This window comes from Telopea speciosissima, chromosome 4 (genome assembly GCF_018873765.1).
Source record: "Telopea speciosissima isolate NSW1024214 ecotype Mountain lineage chromosome 4, Tspe_v1, whole genome shotgun sequence".
NCBI classification, from domain to species: Eukaryota; Viridiplantae; Streptophyta; class Magnoliopsida; order Proteales; family Proteaceae; genus Telopea; species Telopea speciosissima.
In genome coordinates, this window is record NC_057919.1 from 1,576,508 (window position 1) to 1,598,342 (window position 21,835).

Sequence of the window (21,835 nt, forward strand, 5' to 3'; positions counted from 1 at the left end):
TCCAAACTGTGTGGACAACACTTTGAATATGCCATTTATCTAGTGTCTTCTTTTCTGAAAAATCGAAAATTTTCTATCAAGCTAACTTCTTCATTTCAAAAGTTAAAGAATATTGTGTTTTAAAAACAAAGACTATTGAAAGAGGAAAAAAAAACTAAAGAGAAGAAGATTGGGCCATTGATTGAAATGGGCCACCAAATACAACATATGACTTGGCAATAAAATTACCTATCTATCAGTATCATATGGTTAAATATTAATGGAGAAGATATGTGTTACCTTTTAAATTGCAATTGAAATTCTTCCATGCAAACTTAGCTCTTCTACACTCAACTAACCCAAGATACTTGTGCAACTCTTGCGTTGGTCGGAAAACAAATAACAAACACTCTCTCACCTAGGGTTTCAAAAAATCCCTAACCTCCACACACCTCAAGAGGGGAGAGGTAGAGAGAGAAATCGGTGGAAGGGGAGAAGAGAACCAAAATCACCGTCTCCTCCTCTCCTCCTCGTTATATAGTTTAGGTTACCCACTAAGGTGGGACTAAGGTCAGACTTGGTATAATTTTTATTTCAATTTCAGATTGATTTCATGAAATAGTCAATAAATAGATTTTTGGTCAAGAAATTGAAATTCTTTTGGTTATATCAATTTGAAATATTTTAAGAATAAAAAAAATACATTTGATAGTTTAATTTTTTAGAATAAATTCTCTATATTTCTTTGGGGAAATGTGGTGAGAGAGTGAGACCATTAGGAGAAGAAGGGTGGGTTTTTTTTTTTTTTTTGTAACATGAAATTACTACTTTGCCCATCAAATTATCATGTGCTCATTAGATATCAATTGTGAAATCAAATGAAATAAAAATTTTGAATCAGTTCCTCACTGTTTCAGGACTTTTATTCCATCAGATTTCTCATTCACTGAAATATGGTGCAAAAATCAAAGCAAACAATTTCCAAAATAGAAATCACCCCATTAAATTGAAATAGAATTATACCAAATCAAACGTAAGGTGAGAGACCTAATCTAAGCAAGTTTGGGGTTCCCAATCCCCGCCTGACTCTTAACCGTCATTCTCTTCATTGACAAATATCCTTGTTGTTATAATAGAGGGAAGTGGTATAATCCCATTATAAATCTTACCTATTACAAACACTTTTATATTTATCACTAATCTAATTAATGATAAATATAAAATGGGCAAGAGATCTCTACTTGGTCGCATGGTCTCTACACAAGCGTTTGGGCCAATGGGTGAGCATGCCTGGGTATCTAACCAGGGGACAAAGGCATCATCTCATGGTGCTTTGTGAGAGGATATAGGAAACACCACCGAGTAGAGATCTTTTTCCCATATAAAATATTTCCAGATAAATTAATAGCATTATCTCCCCAATTAAATAACTTGTAATAATAATTGCAAAGTAGTTCCTCTACTAAAACAATATCACATAATGGACGGTAGGACATGTAATAGAATTATTGTCAAACCCCAGTCCATCGAACATAGCAATTCAAAGATTCTTTGTCAATGATTGGATGAAGAATAATTTAATAAAATAATATTATTATTAATAAATAATATTAATTACAAAAAAAAATTACAAACACTTCACAAACACACCCGGTCTAGATTTATGTCCAATCAGACAAAAAACCTCTCTTGTTGAACAACTTTTTGTTCATGATCAAACATTGTGTATCCAATACATTGATTTATAGAAAACATAAATCATTGATGTGCCAAAATGTACATTATGTAAGCATCGCGATTTATTTTGCAGGTGAAGCATCGATCAGCCCTAGAAACGGTGGGATTGTTATTTGTAGATGAATGAGAGGGTGGGTAAGGACCTCTTAAGTCAAGGGACCAATAAAAGTTAACAAATAAGAAACTTATCAATTTTATTTATTTTTTTGATAAATAAAAACTTGTTACTTACCAACCAAAAGTAACACATGCAAGATTCTTGTATGGTCTAATAAAATGCACATACATATATGCACTCACATTTGTATCTTGAAATCATAATTTCGAAGAACACATGATGCAATAACCATATAAACAAGATGTCCTATCAAGTTCTTAGTGGACTACGTTTTTAGTGAAAACCTAAGGATAACCATAGCTCAATTATAAATCATGAAAATTAAATAATATAAAAATAACTATAAATCTTGAGCTTGATGGACACATATCCAACAATGGGAAAATAAAACTGATTCACGAGCATAGTCCATGTAATAAACATTCTTTTTTAATAAAATTTGTTTCCATTTTTCGGACTGTAACAAATAAGTCAAAGTTTGGCACTATCAAATGGGCCTTGGGCTTGAACAAAAACAACAGTAGCTTTGGAGTAAGGGTGTTAGTTTGGTACGGAACTGGGTAATCGGTTCGGTTCCAAACACTAGTAGTGGGATCCAGATTCGGACCAAGTCCTGGATCGATTCTAGAATTGAATACTCTAGCCGATCTTGAACTGTTCGGTTCGGATTTGGTTACAATTAGATTCTTATATTCGGTTCTTATCTAGTTACTACATCCGGTTACTATATCCAAAAAAAAAACTCATGGAGAGAGAGAGAGAGAGAGAGAGACCATTACTTCTATACCTTCAATACACAGCATTGCAATCTTTGTTTACCTTGGAACAATGTAGTAACTCCAATGGAGGAGAGGAAATGGAGAACTGGAAGGATGATCCCACAAACTCTAACTTTGGCCTTCATTGTATTCGTTCAGGACTCATGAGCACAGAAGAAGCTCAGAGAGAGATTAACTCCAACTTGCATGGAGGTTGGAATTGCAAGGCTATTGCAGATGAATAATCGACTATGAAACCATTGCAACACTACTAGAGACGGAGAAGATGAAACGGTAAAGAGAAAGAGGTGAAGAATTGAAGAGTTATAGAAGAAGTTGTGAACGTGAAGAAATCCGTATTTAGTAAGACGTAAAGACTAACGAGTAAGTGAGTCTACGACTTTAAGGCATTAAGGGCTAACCATCAACTTAGAGTCTTAAACCATTAAAACTCTAAACCTAATTAACTCTTAAGGTTTTAAGTTAACTTTTAAGGTGGATATTCGGTTAGATCCATCGATTTAGTGAGTAGATCCGGATTCGAATCGTACTGAATTATAAAGACATTTTCAGATCCAGGACCTAACCATATTAAATTCGGTCTGGATTGGTTTAGGTTATTTGGTTAGGATCCGGATTTGGTATTTGGTTCCTGGTTACTCATTGACATCCATACTTTGGAGCTTGTTGTAACTTGTAACCCTATTCAGTATTCACGTATTTAGCATTTAGGGGCCCGAGGGGATGTATACGAAGGATGTGATCCATCATGAGGTTTGGATGTTAAAAAACTGAAGACAAAGGGTTTAGTTGCAAAAACAAAATAGCCCGCCTGCCAGCCTCTGATTTAAACTTTAATTGGGGGGAACTGGAAGCCTGGAAGAAAATTGGGAGCGATCTGTTTATGTTCTTCAGGGCTTAGAGTACAGAGGAGGGAGTGCAAGTGTTGAACTGTCGGGGATTGTGGGGTGAAAGAGAGCCGACATGGAGAAGATTTGCGTAGCAGTTCGAGTTAGACCTGCGGTGAGCCAAGAAGTCCCGAATGGGACGTTTTGGAAGGTGGAAGACAATCGGATCTCATTGCATAGGCCTCTTGGTACCCCTGTCTCTGGTGCTTCTTATGCTTTCGGTATTCTCCGCTTCTCCGTCTCCTGATTATCTTTTGTTCCCCCCCTCTCCCACCCACTCTCGTCTTCTCTCCTTTTCTTTCTTACTATTGGAATAACATTTTGAGATCATCCATGAATAACCTCAGATCATGTCTTCGATGAAAACTGTACCAATGTCAAGGTCTATGATCTTCTTGCCAAGGACATCATTCGAAGTGCAGTCGAGGGATTTAATGGTATTAGTTCTTTTCATTTTTTTTTCTCAGATCAAGCGCTTCACTAAAATTTTTCTTGTTGTTTTACGTTTTTGCATTTGATTCATCTATACAAGTATTTTATTTTTCTTTAGTTTCGAGGAAACAAGGGAACACAAAAGAATGCGTGCTAAAATCGCACCTATGCTCCCCATTTCTTTGATTAAAATTTTTCTATATTTATCTGAATATTGGTCCATTAATTCGATTATTTGTGCTACACTCCGTTCTCATTTGGTTCAAAGGATATTTGGCCTCCTATTGTTAACATCAAAAGTGATGGCAGGGAGAAATTTAAGTGAATTTTTTTTCCCTCGGCTTGAGTAATCATGTAGTTTAGGGTTTACAAAAATATAACCGCTAAGATTACCTCTTTGTACCACAAACGTAGTACCTCTGAAGGAATACAACACTTGATAGAAGATCTTTGCAGAGATGAACGGGCACACTCAAATCAACCTTTTGATGGAGACAAGGGCAGTGGAACCCTTTATCTCACTCTATGTTACACTCACCCACAATGATGAGAGAGAGAGAGAGAGAGAAGAAGAAGAAGAAGAAGCTATGCATGCCTTTCCTCACCACTTCTCCTAGGGTCATTTTAGGTCTACCCCTAGCTCTTTCAATTCCTTCAATCTAAATCAAATCACTCCTCTGTACTAGAGTATCCAAAGGCCTCCATTGAAAATGGCCATGCCACCTCAAACGATTTTCTTGTAGCTTATCATGTATTGGAGCTATTCCCAAATCAGTTCTATTGTGATCATTCTTTACTTATCCTTCCTAGTTTTGCCACACATCCATCTCAACATCCTCATCTCCACTACACTGAGTTTATCTACATGATGCGTCGTAAGTGTCCAACATTCCACACCATGCATCATAGCCGGTCGTATGAATGCCCTATAAAATTTTCCTTTAAGTTTTAAAGGAATACGTTGATCACACAACACTCCGTACGTACCTCTCCGCTCATCCATCCTATTTTAATTTTCTGTGAAACATATTAATGTAGTTCTAGATAGGGTAAAGCCCACTAGAAGCCAATTAAACCAGGACCAATAACAAGGAACTAAGGGGCTGTTGATTCTGCAGTTTCAGTAGGACAGAATTGTAGTTTTAGGTCAAATGTAGGGCTTAGGTTAGGATAATGGAAGGGGGGCTTAGGGGGTATGGCTAGGCAGGCTTATAGGACTCTAATAATGTAGGTATTATGGAGTTTTAAGTGTTTTGAAAATTCTGTAAAACTGGGCAGTAAGTCAGGATCGACTATGGGTGTTGGGGAAATTAATGAAGGATAAGGGGATTAGGCTTTTGATGGACAAATATGGCTGAGCGATTTAGAGTTTAATGGAATTCAAGCAAAAATAAAGGGGAATCAATTGGGGAAGGGAGTAGAGGATTAGAAGAAGAACTTAATGAACAAGTTGCAACAGAAATCCACTAGCAGGAGCTTGGACAGAAGTGAAGGAGAGAACCACCTTCAAATTGGGATCCTCCAGGCCGACACGGCGCAAGGAGTCAATCGGATTCCACTAATCCCTTTCCATCTTGATTGAACCACAAGGATGCACACTCACAAGGAGCACAGGAGCAACAACAATGGCAGCCAACAAGCAAAAGCTTTTTTCATTAATCAAATTCGTATTCAATGCTGGCCTCCCTTACAAACTTATATAGAAGACTCAAAAATAGACTTAGACACTAAAAAGGAAAGGCCTAACCCTATCCCTAACCTATTAGGTAACTTAAACTGACTAGGAAACTAGAATACTAAAGGAAATAGACTCAAAACATGGTTGGACTTATAGAGTCCTAATCCAACCCAACTTACATCGCATGACCACTTAAGTTGTCACATGACCACTTAACCAAGTCACATGATCACTTAAATTGAACCAATTGGATGCAACCAATTTGAACCGGTTCAATTACAAAACATAAAAAAAAATTAAGTATTGCGCTAATCCCGTATGCAACCTATATACCCCTAGTTTAGGCTCATTAAAGTGGCCTATTACATAGAAAACCCTTGGGATCAAAGGCCCAATATATATATATATCCCAACCCTAGATTTATTTCTAATAAAAAAAGCCCAGTTTGGTGATAATTCTGCATCACATATCCTTTATATCACCTTCTTTATTTATGATTGAGCCCAGATACTTAAAATAATCACTTTGTGGAATCTCTATCTCCCCAATTTTCACCACCTCATTATCCATCTTAGTATAACTAAAGTTACACACCATATACTTTGTCTTCGTTCTACTTATCTTCAAATCTTTTGGTTCCAAGGTTGATCTCTAGCTTGGTATTAATCCCTATTTTTGTCTCATCCACCATAACAATATCATTAGCTAAAAGCATACATCAAGGAACCTCCTCTTGAATATCTCTGGTTAAATCATCTATGATAAGTGCAAACAAATAAGGGCTTAAAGCTGATCCTTTATGTGACCCAATTGTAATTGGGAATTCACTACTTTGATCCTCCTACAATTCTTACACTACTCACCACACCGTCATACATATCTTTAATTATATCCACATATTTATTTGAAACACTTCTCTTCTCTAGTACTTGTCAGATTAACTCCCTAAGGACTCTGTCATAAGCTTTTTATAGGTCAATAAAGATCATATGAAGATCTTTCTTGTAATCTCTAAATCTTTCCACGAGTCTCCTAAGTAAATAGCTTCTGTTGTAAATCTTCCTGGCATAAAGCCAACTTGGTTCTCAGTAATAGTAGTTTCTTGTCTCAGGTGGGTTTCAAACTTTCAATAATCTTCTCCCATAATTTCGTAGTATGACTCATTAGTTTTATGCCTCTGTAATTGTTGCAGCTTTGAATATCTCCTTTATTTTTGTAAATCAGAACCACAATGTTTTTCCTCCATTCATTTGGCATTTTTCAAAATGATAGGATTAATTACAACTTAGTCCCTCCACTTAACGATATCCCATAACGAACCCAAGGGTATGGAATAAATTACTCTCTCCACCCTAGTCCGTCGAAACAGCTTATCCTGAGAAATTGGAGTTGATTAGACAACAAAACTTTTTAAAAACTCTTTTAAAATATAATTATTAATGAATAATAGTATTTTAAATCATTTGCAAACTATTTACAAAACCTCCACCAGGTCTGGAATATCATCTAATGACAATCAGATATTTCAATGGAATTCACTAATGAATGTGAATACCATCCATAAATTCTTTCCTGGTCACAAGCACCAGCCTAATGGTATTTGGTACAATGCATTTACTTTAAATAGGGCGGGGGTACAAAGGAACATGATGGACACATTACAACCCAAAATTATAAATGCAAATTAATATACATTAAACCATTTAATTGAATTTTGATGGGCACACATATCCAACTGAAAGTAGGGGTAAGGCTGCGTACATTATGACCCTTCCCAGACTCTGCAGTGGCGGGAGCCTCGTGCACTGGGTACGCCCTTTTTTTACATATCCAACAGAAAGGGCACAGGAACATGATGCATGAATACAAAAAGTTTTTTTCCATGCTTCCATGTGTATCATGTCAGTGCTGATTTTGAAGTAAACTTATATTGTAATGCAGGGGAATTTTCTGTTGATCTTGCTGTATTTGGGTCTATAATTCATATTACATTTCACCATGTTGGTCCCTGTGACATTTCCAGGAACTGCCTTTGCGTATGGACAGACCAGTAGTGGCAAGACTTTTACCATGAATGGTTCTGAAAATGATCCGGGAATCATTCACCTAGCTGTTAAGGATATATTCCGAAACATTCAGATGGTAGGATTACTTTTCATTTGAAAGCTTATCCGAATATGGTTAAATTTCAGACTCTTGTTTTATTAATTTACTATTTTATATCATCAGCAAACTGACAGGGAGTTTTTGGTTCGAGTTTCCTACATGGAAATTTACAATGAAGAAATCAATGATCTTTTTGCCCCAGAGAATCAGAAGCTTCAAATTCATGAGAGTCTGGAGGTGGGTTATGGACTAAGATTTCCTTCTCCGAGCAAGTAGTTTTCTGTTTTTCATAGTCTCACTAATTTTCTTTGCCTTTCAGCGGGGAATCTTTGTTTCAGGCCTGAGAGAGGAAATTGTGAACAATGCTGAACAATTGCTTAAACTCATTGAACTTGGACAAGGTATGTTCCTGTTGACGATCTGACATATTTCTGTCACAGAACTTGTGTAATTTTTTTTCCCAATTTAATTTACTTCCCTCTATTCGTTATATATGAATATGATTTTTGCAGCTAATCAGCACTTTGGTGAGACAAATATGAATGCTCGAAGTAGCAGATCCCACACCATATTCAGGATGGTATGTTCTGGTTCAGATGGAGGTTTAATTGTTCCATGTCTCATTTGCATTCTGCTCTCTTTTATTTTTTCAATAGTTCACTGTCCTTTTGTTACGAATTAGGTTATTGAAAGCAAAGGCACAGATTCAATTTCTTCTGGAGATTATTCGAGTTCAGATGCCATCCGTGTATCTGTCTTGGTATGTAATTCTTGCTATTTTTATTTTTGAAATATTGTTCATAATTTTCTTGTTTTGTTTGGTGCTTTTGTCCTTGCCTTTGATTTATTTGGATTTATTTTCTTCATGGCTAGAATTTGGTGGATTTAGCTGGATCTGAGCGGATTGCAAAAACTGGAGCTGGTGGAGTGCGTTTAAAGGAAGGAAAACACATTAACAAGAGCTTAATGATTCTTGGAAATGTGATATACAAATTAAGTGATGGTGGGAAGCAAAGGTACTTAATTCTTTTAGAAATTGATGAGTTAGGCCCTTCATGAAGTTTTTATACTTAAAACTCGATGTTTGCTGATGCAGGGGGCATATTCCATATCGAGATAGTAAGCTTACCCGTATATTGCAACCTGCTCTTGGGGGTAATGCTAAAACATCTATCATCTGTACAGTAGCTCCAGAAGAGGTAGGTTGTTGGTTGTTTTCTCTATCTGTTTGCATGTTTCATCAACATCATTGCACCATGGATTTGTTATGTTAAATGATTGATGCTCTTAGGTTCACATAGAGGAAACAAAGGGAACTCTTCAGTTTGCCAGTAGAGCTAAACGCATTACAAATTGTGCTCAAGTCAATGAGGTAATTATGTTACATCATGATTTGTTCTACTACTTTTTTTCCAAGATTAGAGTTTTACTGCTTGTCATTTAAACTGGTCTATCTAAAACCTCATGTGATTATTATGCCTGGGGCTTGAAAAGTTTCTATTTTAGCTATCTTAGCTGCATCCAAAACACATGGAAGTATGGAACATTGACAAGTAATTGTTTTATGTCAATTTGAAGTTTATTTGATAAAAAAAAATCATAAAATCAAGTTTTTCATTTTTTTATTGGAAAATGTTTTTTCGGACATCATGAAGCCATGTCAATGATATTTGGGCTTGATTCTGTTTGTTGCAGTTGTTCTATGGGGTTAATTTAAATGTTTCACTCCAGTGTTTGATTTATTTAATTTGTGCAATAGTTTCATGCAAATTTTTGTCTGAGTATTTATTTCATCCTACTTTATTGACTTGTCTTACAACCAGAATTGACTTTCAATTGAAGAATTTATATGATATGTTTGCGATGATATGATGTAAACATGGACATATACCAAGTGATATATAAGATTTAGAGTTAAAAGAATGTGGAATAAAATAACATTTTCCCTCCTAAGAACTCCCTTAGTCCCAAGTGATTGCTGTGTAATAAAAATGTCTATTGTTGGAGTAAAATAATCAATTCCTCAAGTTTTTTGTGTTTCATTTTCAATAGGATCTAGAAATGGCAATTGTTCTTTGATTTTCAAGTTGGATTATTTATTCCTTTTTGTTGTAAAGATGATCCACACTTTTGGAGTCTTTCAAATTTTATGCTATGTCGTTATCGTATTGTTCTGTACTACTGCCACATTGTCTGCTCTGATTACTCAGAATACCATGGGACTGAAGTTCCCATAGGAAAGTAGGGGTGGTCATGTTTCTTTTTTTTTTTTTTTGGGGGGGGGGGGGGGAGAGGAGCTCCTCACTCCAGGAAAACTGTGTTGAAATAGGTAAAACCCTCTTAAACCTGTGTGTCAAACTTTCAAGCTTTTTCTGTAATATGATCTATCCACATATGGGAGAAAGTGAATCAATTATACTACCCTTAGAACTTAAGTGATACTAGTAAACTTACAGATACTTTCTTTCAGAGGAGAATAATTAATCCATAATTTTGGGTGGCACCCATAGTCATTGTGTTGCTTCCAGTTTCTTCGTGACCTTGAATATGGATCTTCAAATAATGATCTTCTGCCTCCGTTGGATCATGGCTGCATTCTATTCTTCCCTAGATTTTTTATTTTTAAATTCCCAGCTTCTCTATTTTAAAGTTTGAACTGTCCTGCTTTCCAAAATTTTGGTACGTGTATTGTATCTTTATGGTTCTATCATTTTTCTGTTTTCTAAAGCTGGTTGATTTTGTCACAGATCCTGACTGACGCAGCCTTATTAAAGCGACAAAAACTAGAGATAGAGGAACTCCGTAAGAAACTTCAGGTAATGAGTTGTTTCCATTTGGAGATGTGAGAGACTTGGAGCTTGTTAACATAACAAATTTTCCTTTTTAGGGATCTCGTTTGGAGGTTCTGGAGCAAGAGATGTTGAAACTGCGTAATGAAATGCTCAAGGTAGATTATTGTTTCTAAACTCATTATTCTAAGTGCCTTGAACATGTTACTATTGTTTGTCATACGACTAATACCCCCCCCCCCCCCCGGTAAAAAAAAAAAAAAAGTATGAAAAAGAACGTGAAAAGCTTGCACTGGAACTCGAGGATGAGAGGAGATCACATAAAGAACGAGATAGGTGTATCAGTGAACAACAGATGAAAATAGATAATCTTAGTAGCTTTGTTACTTGTTCAGAAATTGCTAGTAACTCAGCTCAGGTATGACTGCATTATCATATTCATGTTTTGCCTTTTTGGTTTCTAATGCTACCTACCATTTTGGTCAAATTATTATTTTTTCTCTTATTCATGGCTATTTCATTTATTTTCATATAGAGCAGCAGCGAACATTCTGTTCCGCATAGTGGATTGGACCTGGAGAACTGGGGGAAGGTAAAATATTTTCTATAATAAATATATATTTTTTTAATCTTCTGTACAGTAGCTAGTGTCATCTGGTCTGGGCCCTTGACCATTTTTAAGAATGTGCAATATTCATTTCTACATCATGTTGAAGGAAAGCATTCAAGTGAAATCAAATATACAAATCTATAAGAAATGTCGGCTTCTCCTTGAGTAGACAGGTAGTTTCTATGCCTAGATGCCTACTTAAATCCAGGCTGTCAAAACCTGTAAGCAATCAATTACCTATTCCAGGTTATTGCTCTGAGGACTTTTTTTTTAAAACCAGAACATCATTCGATCTTGAGGACAATTGCATGTATCTTGACTTCGAGTCTTGAAACTCATAATTATTAATGACTTGTTCGTAGATAATTAGTGACAAACAATAAACTGGATTTTCTTAAAAGGGCCATGTCTGGGCTTAATTGGGTTTCCTGGTTTCAACTATTTCATAGGTCATGTTTATGCTGCCAAACCACATTCTACAGCTGTAGTTGTATGATGTGCTTCACTGTGGGAAGACTCTGTATGTTCTAAGCATATGACTTCTGATTCTTCTTAACTAGTGCGACATCCATTCTTTGCATCTTCTATGAACGATTGGTCTGTGATTCACTTTTTTTAATTATTTGATCATGCATTGGGTTTTGCTTTTTTGGTAGTGAAAGCATTGATAAGTTTTGTGCTCATTTGTTTTCTTTAATCACTACTGATCCATGAAAATATTCATTGTTCCTATGTGTTTATTGTTGAAATCTTTAAGCATCTTATATACATCACTGACGCATAAATGCTTTTCTATGATTGTCTATCCATTGGTGAGAGCAGTTTTCTATAACACAGAGCTTCAAGGAAGAAGAAAACCACAGGAGAATATCTGCAGATGCTTTTAGGACACCTTGTTTTAAAGCGACTCCTAATGCTTTTGTTGTAAAACGTTCAAATTATTCAAGGTTACCTGATTCTAGCCCAGTGCCAGATAACTTTTGTGATGTTGCTGATGAAGACATGTGGTTGAAACTGAACCAAGGCTTTACTACTGACCTTGATTCACTCCAGATTACTCCTAGCAGGAAACCACAGTCTTTGCCATCAAGTGCTGTATCTCCTGTGAGTTGTGTGTGAACCTTTTCTGGAAAATCTGTCTTCCTACACAATTTTCTTTTGCTGTCAAAATTTGTCCTTCACCTTTTGATATTGATAAATTGACACTAACTTAACTAAAATAGGAACTAGATGATTTTCTAATAGATGTGTTCCAGCAATATGAAATCATGCAAAAGTCGATGTCATCAACAGGAGCCCAAGTACTATGAATTTATCATTTATCATCATAATGTTTTTAGGCTGCATGGGCATTCATCAAATCAAGAGGACTGGGTGGACTTTTGAAAATGGGGAAAAAAAAACTATGCTATCCTAGATTGTTGACAAAGAACATGGAGAATGAGTTAGACCTCTGAGTGTGTGTGTACCATATTGGAGCCACTTTTTTCTTGTACATTGTTTTCAATTGAGAAATACTCCTGGGTAGGGGTTTGAAATATTCAGACAAACCTTGGTTCGGGTTGGAGAAAGTGCCATGAACAGTGTCAAAGAACATTACCACATGGATCAATGATTTGGTTGGTCCTTGGACAGACTATTGGATAGATTAGAAATCCAAGGATGAGCCAATTGTCCTGTCATTGGCGGGAAATGGTCTAGATTCTTCAATTCTTTCTTTTTCCATTTAGCCAACTCCATTTGGGCTGAAACTTGACAAATAGGGAACCAATTGTCCATAAAATTTTTGCCCCATCCGACTTGTGACGTGGCTGATCCATGTGCTGATGTGCCCATCTATAGATACCTTTTAAACATGACTATCCATAAAACCTGAAAAATATTTATATGTAAATAAAAAAAATGCATCTGAATGTGTGTGCATGTGTGTTTGTGTCTCCGGATATAACATATGATAGTTGCATTGGCTGGGCTCTACTGTGGCTCACTTTGGCGCCATGACAACTAGGAGGTCACCCCTGCTCACCTTTGCTTCCCAGGCCACTTCCAACATCAAACTGAACCTGGCTGTAAGAGAGCAATTGGCAAGCATTAACTAGCATTTAAAGTAAACCGACTATAGATGTTTGGGGCTGCTTATTCTCATCTTTGTTGGACTCATTTACAACTTTGCCAGGGTTATTCCATTGATTATTACAAAGAGGAAGTTCAGAACTTGAAGAGAAAATTGAAACATGCTATTGATGAAAAGAATGAACTTGAGGTGAGTGGTTTCATATTTCTCTCACCATTTCTAGGACTTTTATTTGTTTAAAACTTTTAGGCCCACAAATTTTTTTGGTGAGCTAATCAAAGATCTCTGTTTAGAAATGCAGATATTCCTCAGATTGTATAAAGATACTTTCATCATACAGTAACCTTAAGAGGGAATTCTGGTTTTGGTGGCAAAAATGAAGTAAAGGCTTGTTGGCGTTTATGTTCTTTTGCGGCCCGGGGGTGGGGGGTGGGATGCTAAGCTTTCAAGTCTCCCTACTGGAACCACTACAGCTCCCCTTCCCCCTCCTTCATCCCCCCGCCACCAAAGAAAGAAGAAAATATCTTTTCTCTTTTTCACCTTTGGAAAAAGGGCAATGCAAAATCTTTTTCTTTCAAAATGTGAAAATCTTCCACTTAGACCGGTGACTGATAATATTTTGCTTAGATATTAGACTTCAAAATTCCCCATAACCTGGTTCCAAGGCTGCTTGGTAAAAACTCTGTTAACTCTAGCCCAAATACATCATTGCCTGAGAATGACCAGCTGTGGTTCAAAGCCTAAGGATACAATTGATGCTTTGCTTTTATTGTATTGTGAAACTTCACAATTTGTCCCCCCCCCCCCCCCAATACTTTTCTTTTTTCATACGCATTTCCATTGTGATTCTGATTAAGAATTATTAATCGTTTGAAGATTGATTTAATTAATAAATATTGCTCTAACCCTAAATAGAATTGTCTTGCCTGTTTTTGTGTTTTTTCATAGTTTGAGCAGTTGCACATAGAATTAACTGAGGACATGGCATTTGGATGTCTTTAATCCTCCACATAGGAGATCTTAGTACATGGGACACTAGTTTGTTGTTAAGCCACATTGAATAATGAAATAGTTTTTTAGCATTGTTTGCTATATTGCATCAATATAGCAACTGCGCAATGGTACCTGTTTATCATAAAGCTCTATTCCCTTTGTTAGCATGTTCATTTTTTTGTTTCTTGTTCAAATTTGGTGTTCAATACTTGATTCGTAGAGGTATAATTGCAATATGGATTAGCTTCTCATAATGACGTTTGTGCTTGTACCTGACTCCTCTTCCCCATGTTTTTACATTATGTGCAGAGAAATCATGCTAAACAACTACTTGTGAATGATCAACTGATGAGGGAGATGTCTGAACTTCAGCAAGAATCATTATTAATTCAAGAAATCCCACAGAAAATGTGTGAGTCTGTAGCAAACTGCAGGGATATTTATAAAGATGTTTTATCGATCATGCAGGTAATAAATTTATCTATGTTTTTCTCTCTTTAAGATTTATTCGCCAGGATAGATTTGAGACAACTTAAATGGAGTTTTTCAATTACCTGAGCAGAGTTTTGTAGCTGATGAAAAATCAATGGCTGCGGAATTACTTTCAAGCACAAGAGAAATTGGTATAACCCTTTTCTCCACTTTAGAAACCCATTTTGGAATGGCTACTGGAGGTTATGAGGTTGCAACAGGGGAGAGTTCTCTAACTCGAGAGCAGCAAAAAGTGCTTCTTGAGTGTTTAAGTAACACAATTACAAATTTGGCATCTTCGGAAACACCAAATGTTGAGCATAAGTATTGGGGGACTGCAGCATGCATCAGTAAATATGAGGTAGCTGCCTCGTTACAATTATTGAAATGTCATTCTTCGTTTCTTATATTTTTCATCGTAATATTGGCAATTTTTGTTTATTTTCTGGGTCTGATGTTTCTGTAGCTACATTGTCTGTCTAAATAATTCCTTGGGTGTGGTATTGGCTGTTCATTGTTCAAATAATCTCTTATCTCATTTTTTTAGAAAGATGAATTGTTCAATAATCCATGTAAATGTCGACCAAATTGGAAATTCAACAATGGTGATGTCCTGTATATGAATCTTTTTTTTAAAGGCTCCTGTGTAAATAACTTGCTGAGACATCTCAATTTGTATCATGTGAAGCGTTATTGTTTGTTTCCCCTCACACTTTGAACAACATGATTCAAAATGGTGTATCATTAAACAAACTAGCGCATATAAAAGTGTAAAGTTTAAAAAAAAAAAAAAAAAGGATACTAGAATACAGAAGCACTAACAAAGTATTTAAATTGGTGAATAGGTAAAGTCGATTAGACTGTTGGAAAGCAAGAGAGTTGAATTTGAAAGCAACAAAACTTCAATAGGAAGCTAGAAACTACCAAATACATGACATGGGACTTCCAGGTTTAGATTTTTTTGGTCCAGTTAGTAACCTCTTTATCAAATTTCCCGATAAATAGAACCTTTAATGGAATAGAATGAAAAGAGAGATGAAGGGATCACAGCTAGCTGTCAGAAACCATAGTTCAAAAATACTAGATTGAACTGGCAGGTAGCTTGCTCTAGTACTCAGTTTCTAGTTTTCCAACTATGAATCCTGTGGTTAAATTGGAAAACTATAACCAGATCTTTTATCGGTTTGATGTCCTGTCTGTTTTTCGAAACCTGTCATTAGCAACGCTGGTTATGCTGTTTTCCTTTCTGCCTTTGCACATCAATAGTGCAGTGTAGGAAGATGATGTAGAACCTCTATGTTGCTTCCTGTGGATGTCTTTTCATTCTCCCTTTAATTATTCATTCTTGAAATATTGCATTTTCTGAAGCTTGGCAGTGAGCTTAGCGCAATTACGGAGAAATACCAGTTCCTGGATAAAGAATTTCACTCCAATGGCAAGCTCTTGGAGGCTTCTATTGAAAGATGCCATCGCTTGGAAAGAGAGTGCAATCTAATGAAAGAGGAGAGGGCCTCTCTGGTTCAGAAACTATTGAAATCCTCAGAGAAACTTGAGCTGGTCACTGACCAGAATGAGAATGTCTTGAACGAGTTGAACTTCGAAATACAGAGGAGGAAGGACCTTGAGATTAAGGTAAAGCAGTTCAACCAGGATTTTGCTCAACGACGGAGGATCTTCATGTCTTTCCGTAGCGAGTTAAAATCACAAATGGAAAATTTCAAAGCCCATACACCCGCTCCAATATCAAAGCCACTTGAGTATTGAAGAGAGAGGTAGGTGGGTGCTTATTTTACTTTGTCCACAGTGCAGGTGCATTGTGATGGCTGTCTCCATGACTGCTGATGGATCTTGAATCCCCTTTGTTCGAGGACGGTTATGTGAGGCATTTGGTGGTTTATCTAAAATTGAATTATTTTGCTCCTTCCTATCTGTTGGTGGATCATCAATGATGATGCAACATTTCCATGTTGGTTGGTCTGGTCTGGTCCTACAGTTAACATGAGTTACGACATCCCTCAGAGTATGGTTCAATCTGCTCCTGCCCTGAGGGTGATGTCTTACCTAGTTTTTATTATGTTGACAATTCTTTATCCAAAAATGGAGGATAGCATATTGGGTCCTGAAATTCGTATGCTCCAGCAATATTTACCATTGCAGGCTTGCAGCAAATCAATCAGAAAACCAACCTTTGTAACCCATCTCTCTCTCTCTCTCTCCCCCACCCGCCCCCCAAAAAAAAAAAAACCCAGAACACCAATGTTTTCTTTCCTTGAGACGTCATTTATACATGGTAGGGTGAAGGTTTCATGTTGTCACACGTCATATGTTATATTTCCTTAATAAATTGAGGCATATGATGGCCATGGATAATAAATTTGGGTGTCAGATTCTTTGGTGTTTAATTAGGTTTGATCATCCAAAATTATCATAGTGCATTTTTGCATATGAAAAGCTTTTATGTACATTTTTTGTGTATTAAATTTTAATGAAAAATTAGATTAAGAGTTGAAAATATAGGTTCTCCAAATAATACGGCAGGTAATATGAATAATATAACAGAGATATGGAAAAATTTAAATTGATTAGCATATTTGCATACGTGACAATTATATTGCACTTTACCCACCCCAACCTCCCCCCCCCACCCAAAAAAAAAAAAAAACTGTTATATTGCAGTACTTTTTTTCCCCCGAAGGGTGTGAGGGCTTGGGATGTCAAAATCAAAGATTACGGAGGGACCACATATAAGGGTATTAATTTGGGTCTAGAACTAGGAACTGTGCTGCTGAAACCCACAACCAATCTGTTCCATTACTAAATGGAATGGTATGGTTCTGGGATGGGTTTCCCTACGGTTACAAGATGAAAGACCAATAAGGAACTGGTTGAATTGGAACTGCTAGGATCTGTTTAAGATGTATACTTAATCTTATTTAATATTTAATAGTTATAATTTATAAAGTGTATGTCATAGTTATCAAGAAAACATTAGGGCTGAAGTTTTAACTATTTGTGTTTGAGAAGTTTGGACTTGTTTAACTATTCGACTTGTGATAAAAGAAGAACGTTGATGCCTCTAAAACTGAATAACTAGGTGACCCATCCACAGGACAAATGTACAGTTACTGCGGGTGACCTTACAGTAGTAGAGTTCAGAACAGATTTTACTATCAACTTGCTTAAATATGAGGTTCCGAACAATACTTTCTAGGGACATAGCTGATATTGCACTCTCTAAACGGTGAGAAGCAGAAGCAGGCTTGTTTAATATTTAAAAGAAGGATGAGGGAACACAGTTGCCAATGGCCATTGGTTAATAAATGACTCTTTGTAGAAGAAGACAATTCACCAGAACCTTGATTGCTGTCTTCTTATCATGAGGCTACAATGAAACAAACTTTCAATTCGAAATTAAACATTCAATCTGCCTCTGTTACTATCAGTAGCGTTTGGTGATGGGTACCCATGTTGCTAATGACAAAAGTTAAAGGCCGCAACTGGCAAGGGACCATTTTCCCCTCCTTCCTCTGATCCACTCTAAGGCAGAGGGAGAGAGAGAGAGAGAGAGAGAGATGCCTTGAGTTGCAGTTTTAACTTGGCAGTTAGGAGCGATGGGAGAAAAAGTCAGCAGAGACTGGGAGAGATGGAGAGTTGTCTGCCTCGGAATTTTGAAGCATTGATTGATAAAAATAACTTATGGCAGAGGGTTCCTACCAACGCAATCTGAATCATGTTATCTTCTATCGCCTCTTTCGGCTTGGATGATCGGTCCCACAACTGACGGATAAAACTAACTTATGGTAGAGGGTTCCCTTTTCGTGTGCAGTTTTGGGGGCCTGGACACTGGTGTCACGGAATCTTTTCTCATAACTTATATTTTTGTATGGCTTAATGTTCTCTGTGCCGGGTGTGCAGGTTCAGACACATGGGATTGGCAAAATGATCACTCTACCCCTCTAATGACAGACCCATGTATCTGGACGCAGCCTGCACTGTGGCATAGAGAACATCAACCCCTTTATATAACTTTGAAGGAAGATTTATCAAGTGTCAGTAGAAGGGTGTCGAATTGCTCGGTTCTGTTGGGTTTTCTGTGTTATTTTTAATCTATGCTATCAATTGTCGGTTTCTTATATCAGTCTCTTTTCGATTCTATTTTAGTTAGATCTCTAATTTTCATACAAAATTTTCGTAGTGTGTATAGACAGCTTGGTCGATCGATTTCTGTTTTCTTCAATTCAGTTGGTCTTTAGCTGTCGATCCGATCAGTTTCGATCTTTGAATTTTTATTTTTAATGAGAAACGAAAGATATATATTACTGAAAAATATTACAGTTGTCCAAAATGGCCTTGGAGGCCAAATACCTAACCGCACTGTGTACGTTAGAGTTAGGATCCCAAAAAAAACTTGACATTAGGGAAATTTGTGATTGAATCTTTCCCTCCTCTCTGTGACTTATATAGGTCTCAGCTGCTACTGTTTTCACCCTCCTTTCCATTCCAGGGCTCCAATGAATCTCTATTCCATTCGCATCAGTACTTATGTCTTCCTTCCAAGGTAAGACTTCTAACCTCCAATAGGCGACGACTATTTGAGTCTCTACTTCTCAGCAGGCGATTCTTCATGGGGGGATGGCTTCCTCCTCTCTTGCCAAACCAGGAGGAGGTAGCATCAAGACTAATAATAAGAGGCTGGGGGAGCTTCTCCAGGAGCAACAAGAGCCTTTCTTGCTCGATGTTTATCTTCTTGAAAGAGGGTATCCCTCCACCCGAAGTAAAGGAAGAGGACATCACTGCTCTACAACTTCTGCTACTGGTTGTTATCCGCCCTGTCCCTGCCCCCGCCCCTCCAATATTTCCGATAAGAATTTGAAGAGGTTCCATTCCAGTGGTTATGATTTGAATTTGAATACTCCAATAAGATTCGTAAGGAATCTAAGCATCCCACACCAGATCCATCCCAGGGTTCCGACCACCCTAGGTAAAATTAACAAGCTTCTTTCTGTCTCCACCAGTCACCGGAGAACAACCAAGTCTCACCACTTCCGTGATAGTCAGAACGATGGAAGGGTTGAGGTAGCTACTCCTGCACCTCCTGAATTGGAATTGGAGTTGGAGGGAACAACCCATTACTCTCAGGCTGTGGAACTGGATCGAGTTTCCTCAGATAGCAGCAGCAGCACCACCGTGTTTGATTCCTGTTCCGACAGAGATAAACAACAACTAGTGTCTGCGTCTGCGTATGTTTTGCCCTCCTCATCCCAGCAACATCAAATCCCTTCGTCTGCTGCACACAATTCGCAAGAGGTATAAGAAAACTAGAAACTAACTGGATTTATTCCTCCCTCCCTCCCTCTATTCCTTTTGTAATTTTGAATCCGATGTTTGTTTCGTGCTGTGTGTGTATGTTATGGGTCAATGGATTCAAGTTTTGATATTATATCGTTACTCACAAAGAGAACAGATTGACACAGACAGGGAATGTCAATGGGGATGCAATGAAGACGGTAATAAGCAACTGAGCCCTGTATCGGTGCTAGAAGAAGTATCATCACTACCCCCGGCTTCTTCGCTCCATATCCATCGTTAGTCTCCATCCTTCCCAGCTTTATAAATTTTGCAGCTTTAAATTTATATTAGTAATTTTTAAAATATAGATCATCGCTCCTTTGTCATCGATCGCTTTTCCCTTTCCCCTATTCTCAATTGGGTCAGAATTTTTTTGATTTAGTTGTCAACTGGCAAAAACCAAAAACAGTTGAGTTATGCCCCAGAAGAATAAGAACAATAACAACATGCACACGCAGAGAGGAAGAGGCAGCATCGACTCCAATTCCCAATCAACCCATCAACATCAGAGTTACAGAAGATTCCATACTCTCGGCTTCCCTGTGGGAACTACTGTTGCAGCGCTCACTGGTACAGAAAAGGGGTTCGGGTGGAATGGAAGCAGTACTAAGGGAGCTTCTTGGGTCTGGAGGTTTAGATTCTTCTTCTCATTCTCAGTACGTGAAGAACAAGAGGGTATTGCAGCAAACGAGACAGCTTCTGTTCGACTGCGTGAGAGAAGCCGTAGAGAAGTACCAAACTGGAACTGGAAGGAGGAGGAGGAGGAGAAAGTGGCATGGTGGTCTTGATCAATTCATTGGACCTGAGGAGCTGGGGAATATCATCTGTGACGAGATCCGTGCGTGGGGGAAACAATCCATAGACATACCAAACCTTAACCAGCTGATTGAAGCTGATATCTGGGAGACGACGGAGGAAGAAGGGTGGAACGATTTTTTGAAGCCACATAGTATCAGGAATGAGATTGGAATGGGAATTGCAGATGCCATCTTGGAGGACCTGAGCAATGAGATTGTTATTGACATGATTCACATTCACAACTTCACATTTAATACCCATAAAAGTAAATGGAATACCACTTCTTCTTGTTCTTGTTAATCATCAATGTCGATCAATTATGAAACAACCCCTGACCATGGATACCATAAAGGTTTTAAACGGTAAAAACCTGCAAACGGACTGTAAAGAAAACAGGACGTTGCGGGTTTTAAAAGTTTGTATTGCAAAAATAATGGGTTCATTTATATTGAGGAATTTTTATTTGAAATACATGCTTCTAATGTTCAAAACAACTGTAACATATAAAATTAATCCATATATATATATATATTCCACAACCAGTTGTAAGTTCCAACATGTCATCTAATATAATCTAATATCAATACTCAATTCATATTCCACAATCAATTGTAAGTTTCAACATGTCATCCAATATCAACCAATATCAATACTCAATTCATACACCATAATGTTCAAAGTTGAGCAATGTGGCTTGACTATGGTGTTTGTTCATTGTTGTTAACACAGCCAACAACACACTCATGGAGTGATGCATGTTTTGTTGTAGTTGGAAGTTGCTTTAAAAACCCTTTGCAGCAGATGCATCAGTTTGTATCTTAATTTTGGGATCCGTGCATTGACCTTGAGTTGATGGAGAGAAGGAAGAGAGCTTCAGGGACGAATTCGGTATGGTTACTTGGGCCCTTCATCAACCAAGTCAATTTCTTTCTTTCATAATTACAGGTATAATGAAAAATGTAGCTTTTCGAGTCATCTTTACATCAGTAAAAGAATCATGTCGATCAGAGTTTGGGAGGAAAAGATATGATCAA

At 37.3% G+C, this 21,835-nt stretch overlaps 2 protein-coding genes across 2 annotated transcripts; both read left to right on the forward strand.

Moving 5' to 3' along the window:
* Positions 1 to 3,522: 3,522 nt before the first annotated feature.
* On the forward strand, positions 3,523 to 15,353 carry LOC122657453 (kinesin-like protein KIN-7N). Its single transcript, XM_043852159.1, has 18 exons — positions 3,523 to 3,721; positions 3,848 to 3,937; positions 7,635 to 7,753; positions 7,841 to 7,954; positions 8,037 to 8,118; positions 8,230 to 8,297; positions 8,400 to 8,477; positions 8,591 to 8,733; positions 8,814 to 8,916; positions 9,009 to 9,089; positions 10,465 to 10,533; positions 10,605 to 10,664; positions 10,772 to 10,924; positions 11,042 to 11,098; positions 11,939 to 12,220; positions 13,293 to 13,379; positions 14,493 to 14,651; positions 14,746 to 15,353. Exons 1-18 carry the CDS (start codon positions 3,577 to 3,579, stop codon positions 15,118 to 15,120), a joined length of 2,265 nt encoding a protein of 754 aa, XP_043708094.1. The 5' UTR covers positions 3,523 to 3,576; the 3' UTR covers positions 15,121 to 15,353.
* A 4,711-nt stretch (positions 15,354 to 20,064) lies between these two features.
* On the forward strand, positions 20,065 to 21,122 carry LOC122659734. The gene is made up of 2 exons (XM_043854846.1): positions 20,065 to 20,239; positions 20,386 to 21,122. The coding sequence occupies exons 1-2, from the start codon at positions 20,065 to 20,067 to the stop codon at positions 21,099 to 21,101; spliced, it is 891 nt and encodes a 296-aa protein (XP_043710781.1). The 3' UTR covers positions 21,102 to 21,122.
* Positions 21,123 to 21,835: the final 713 nt, after the last annotated feature.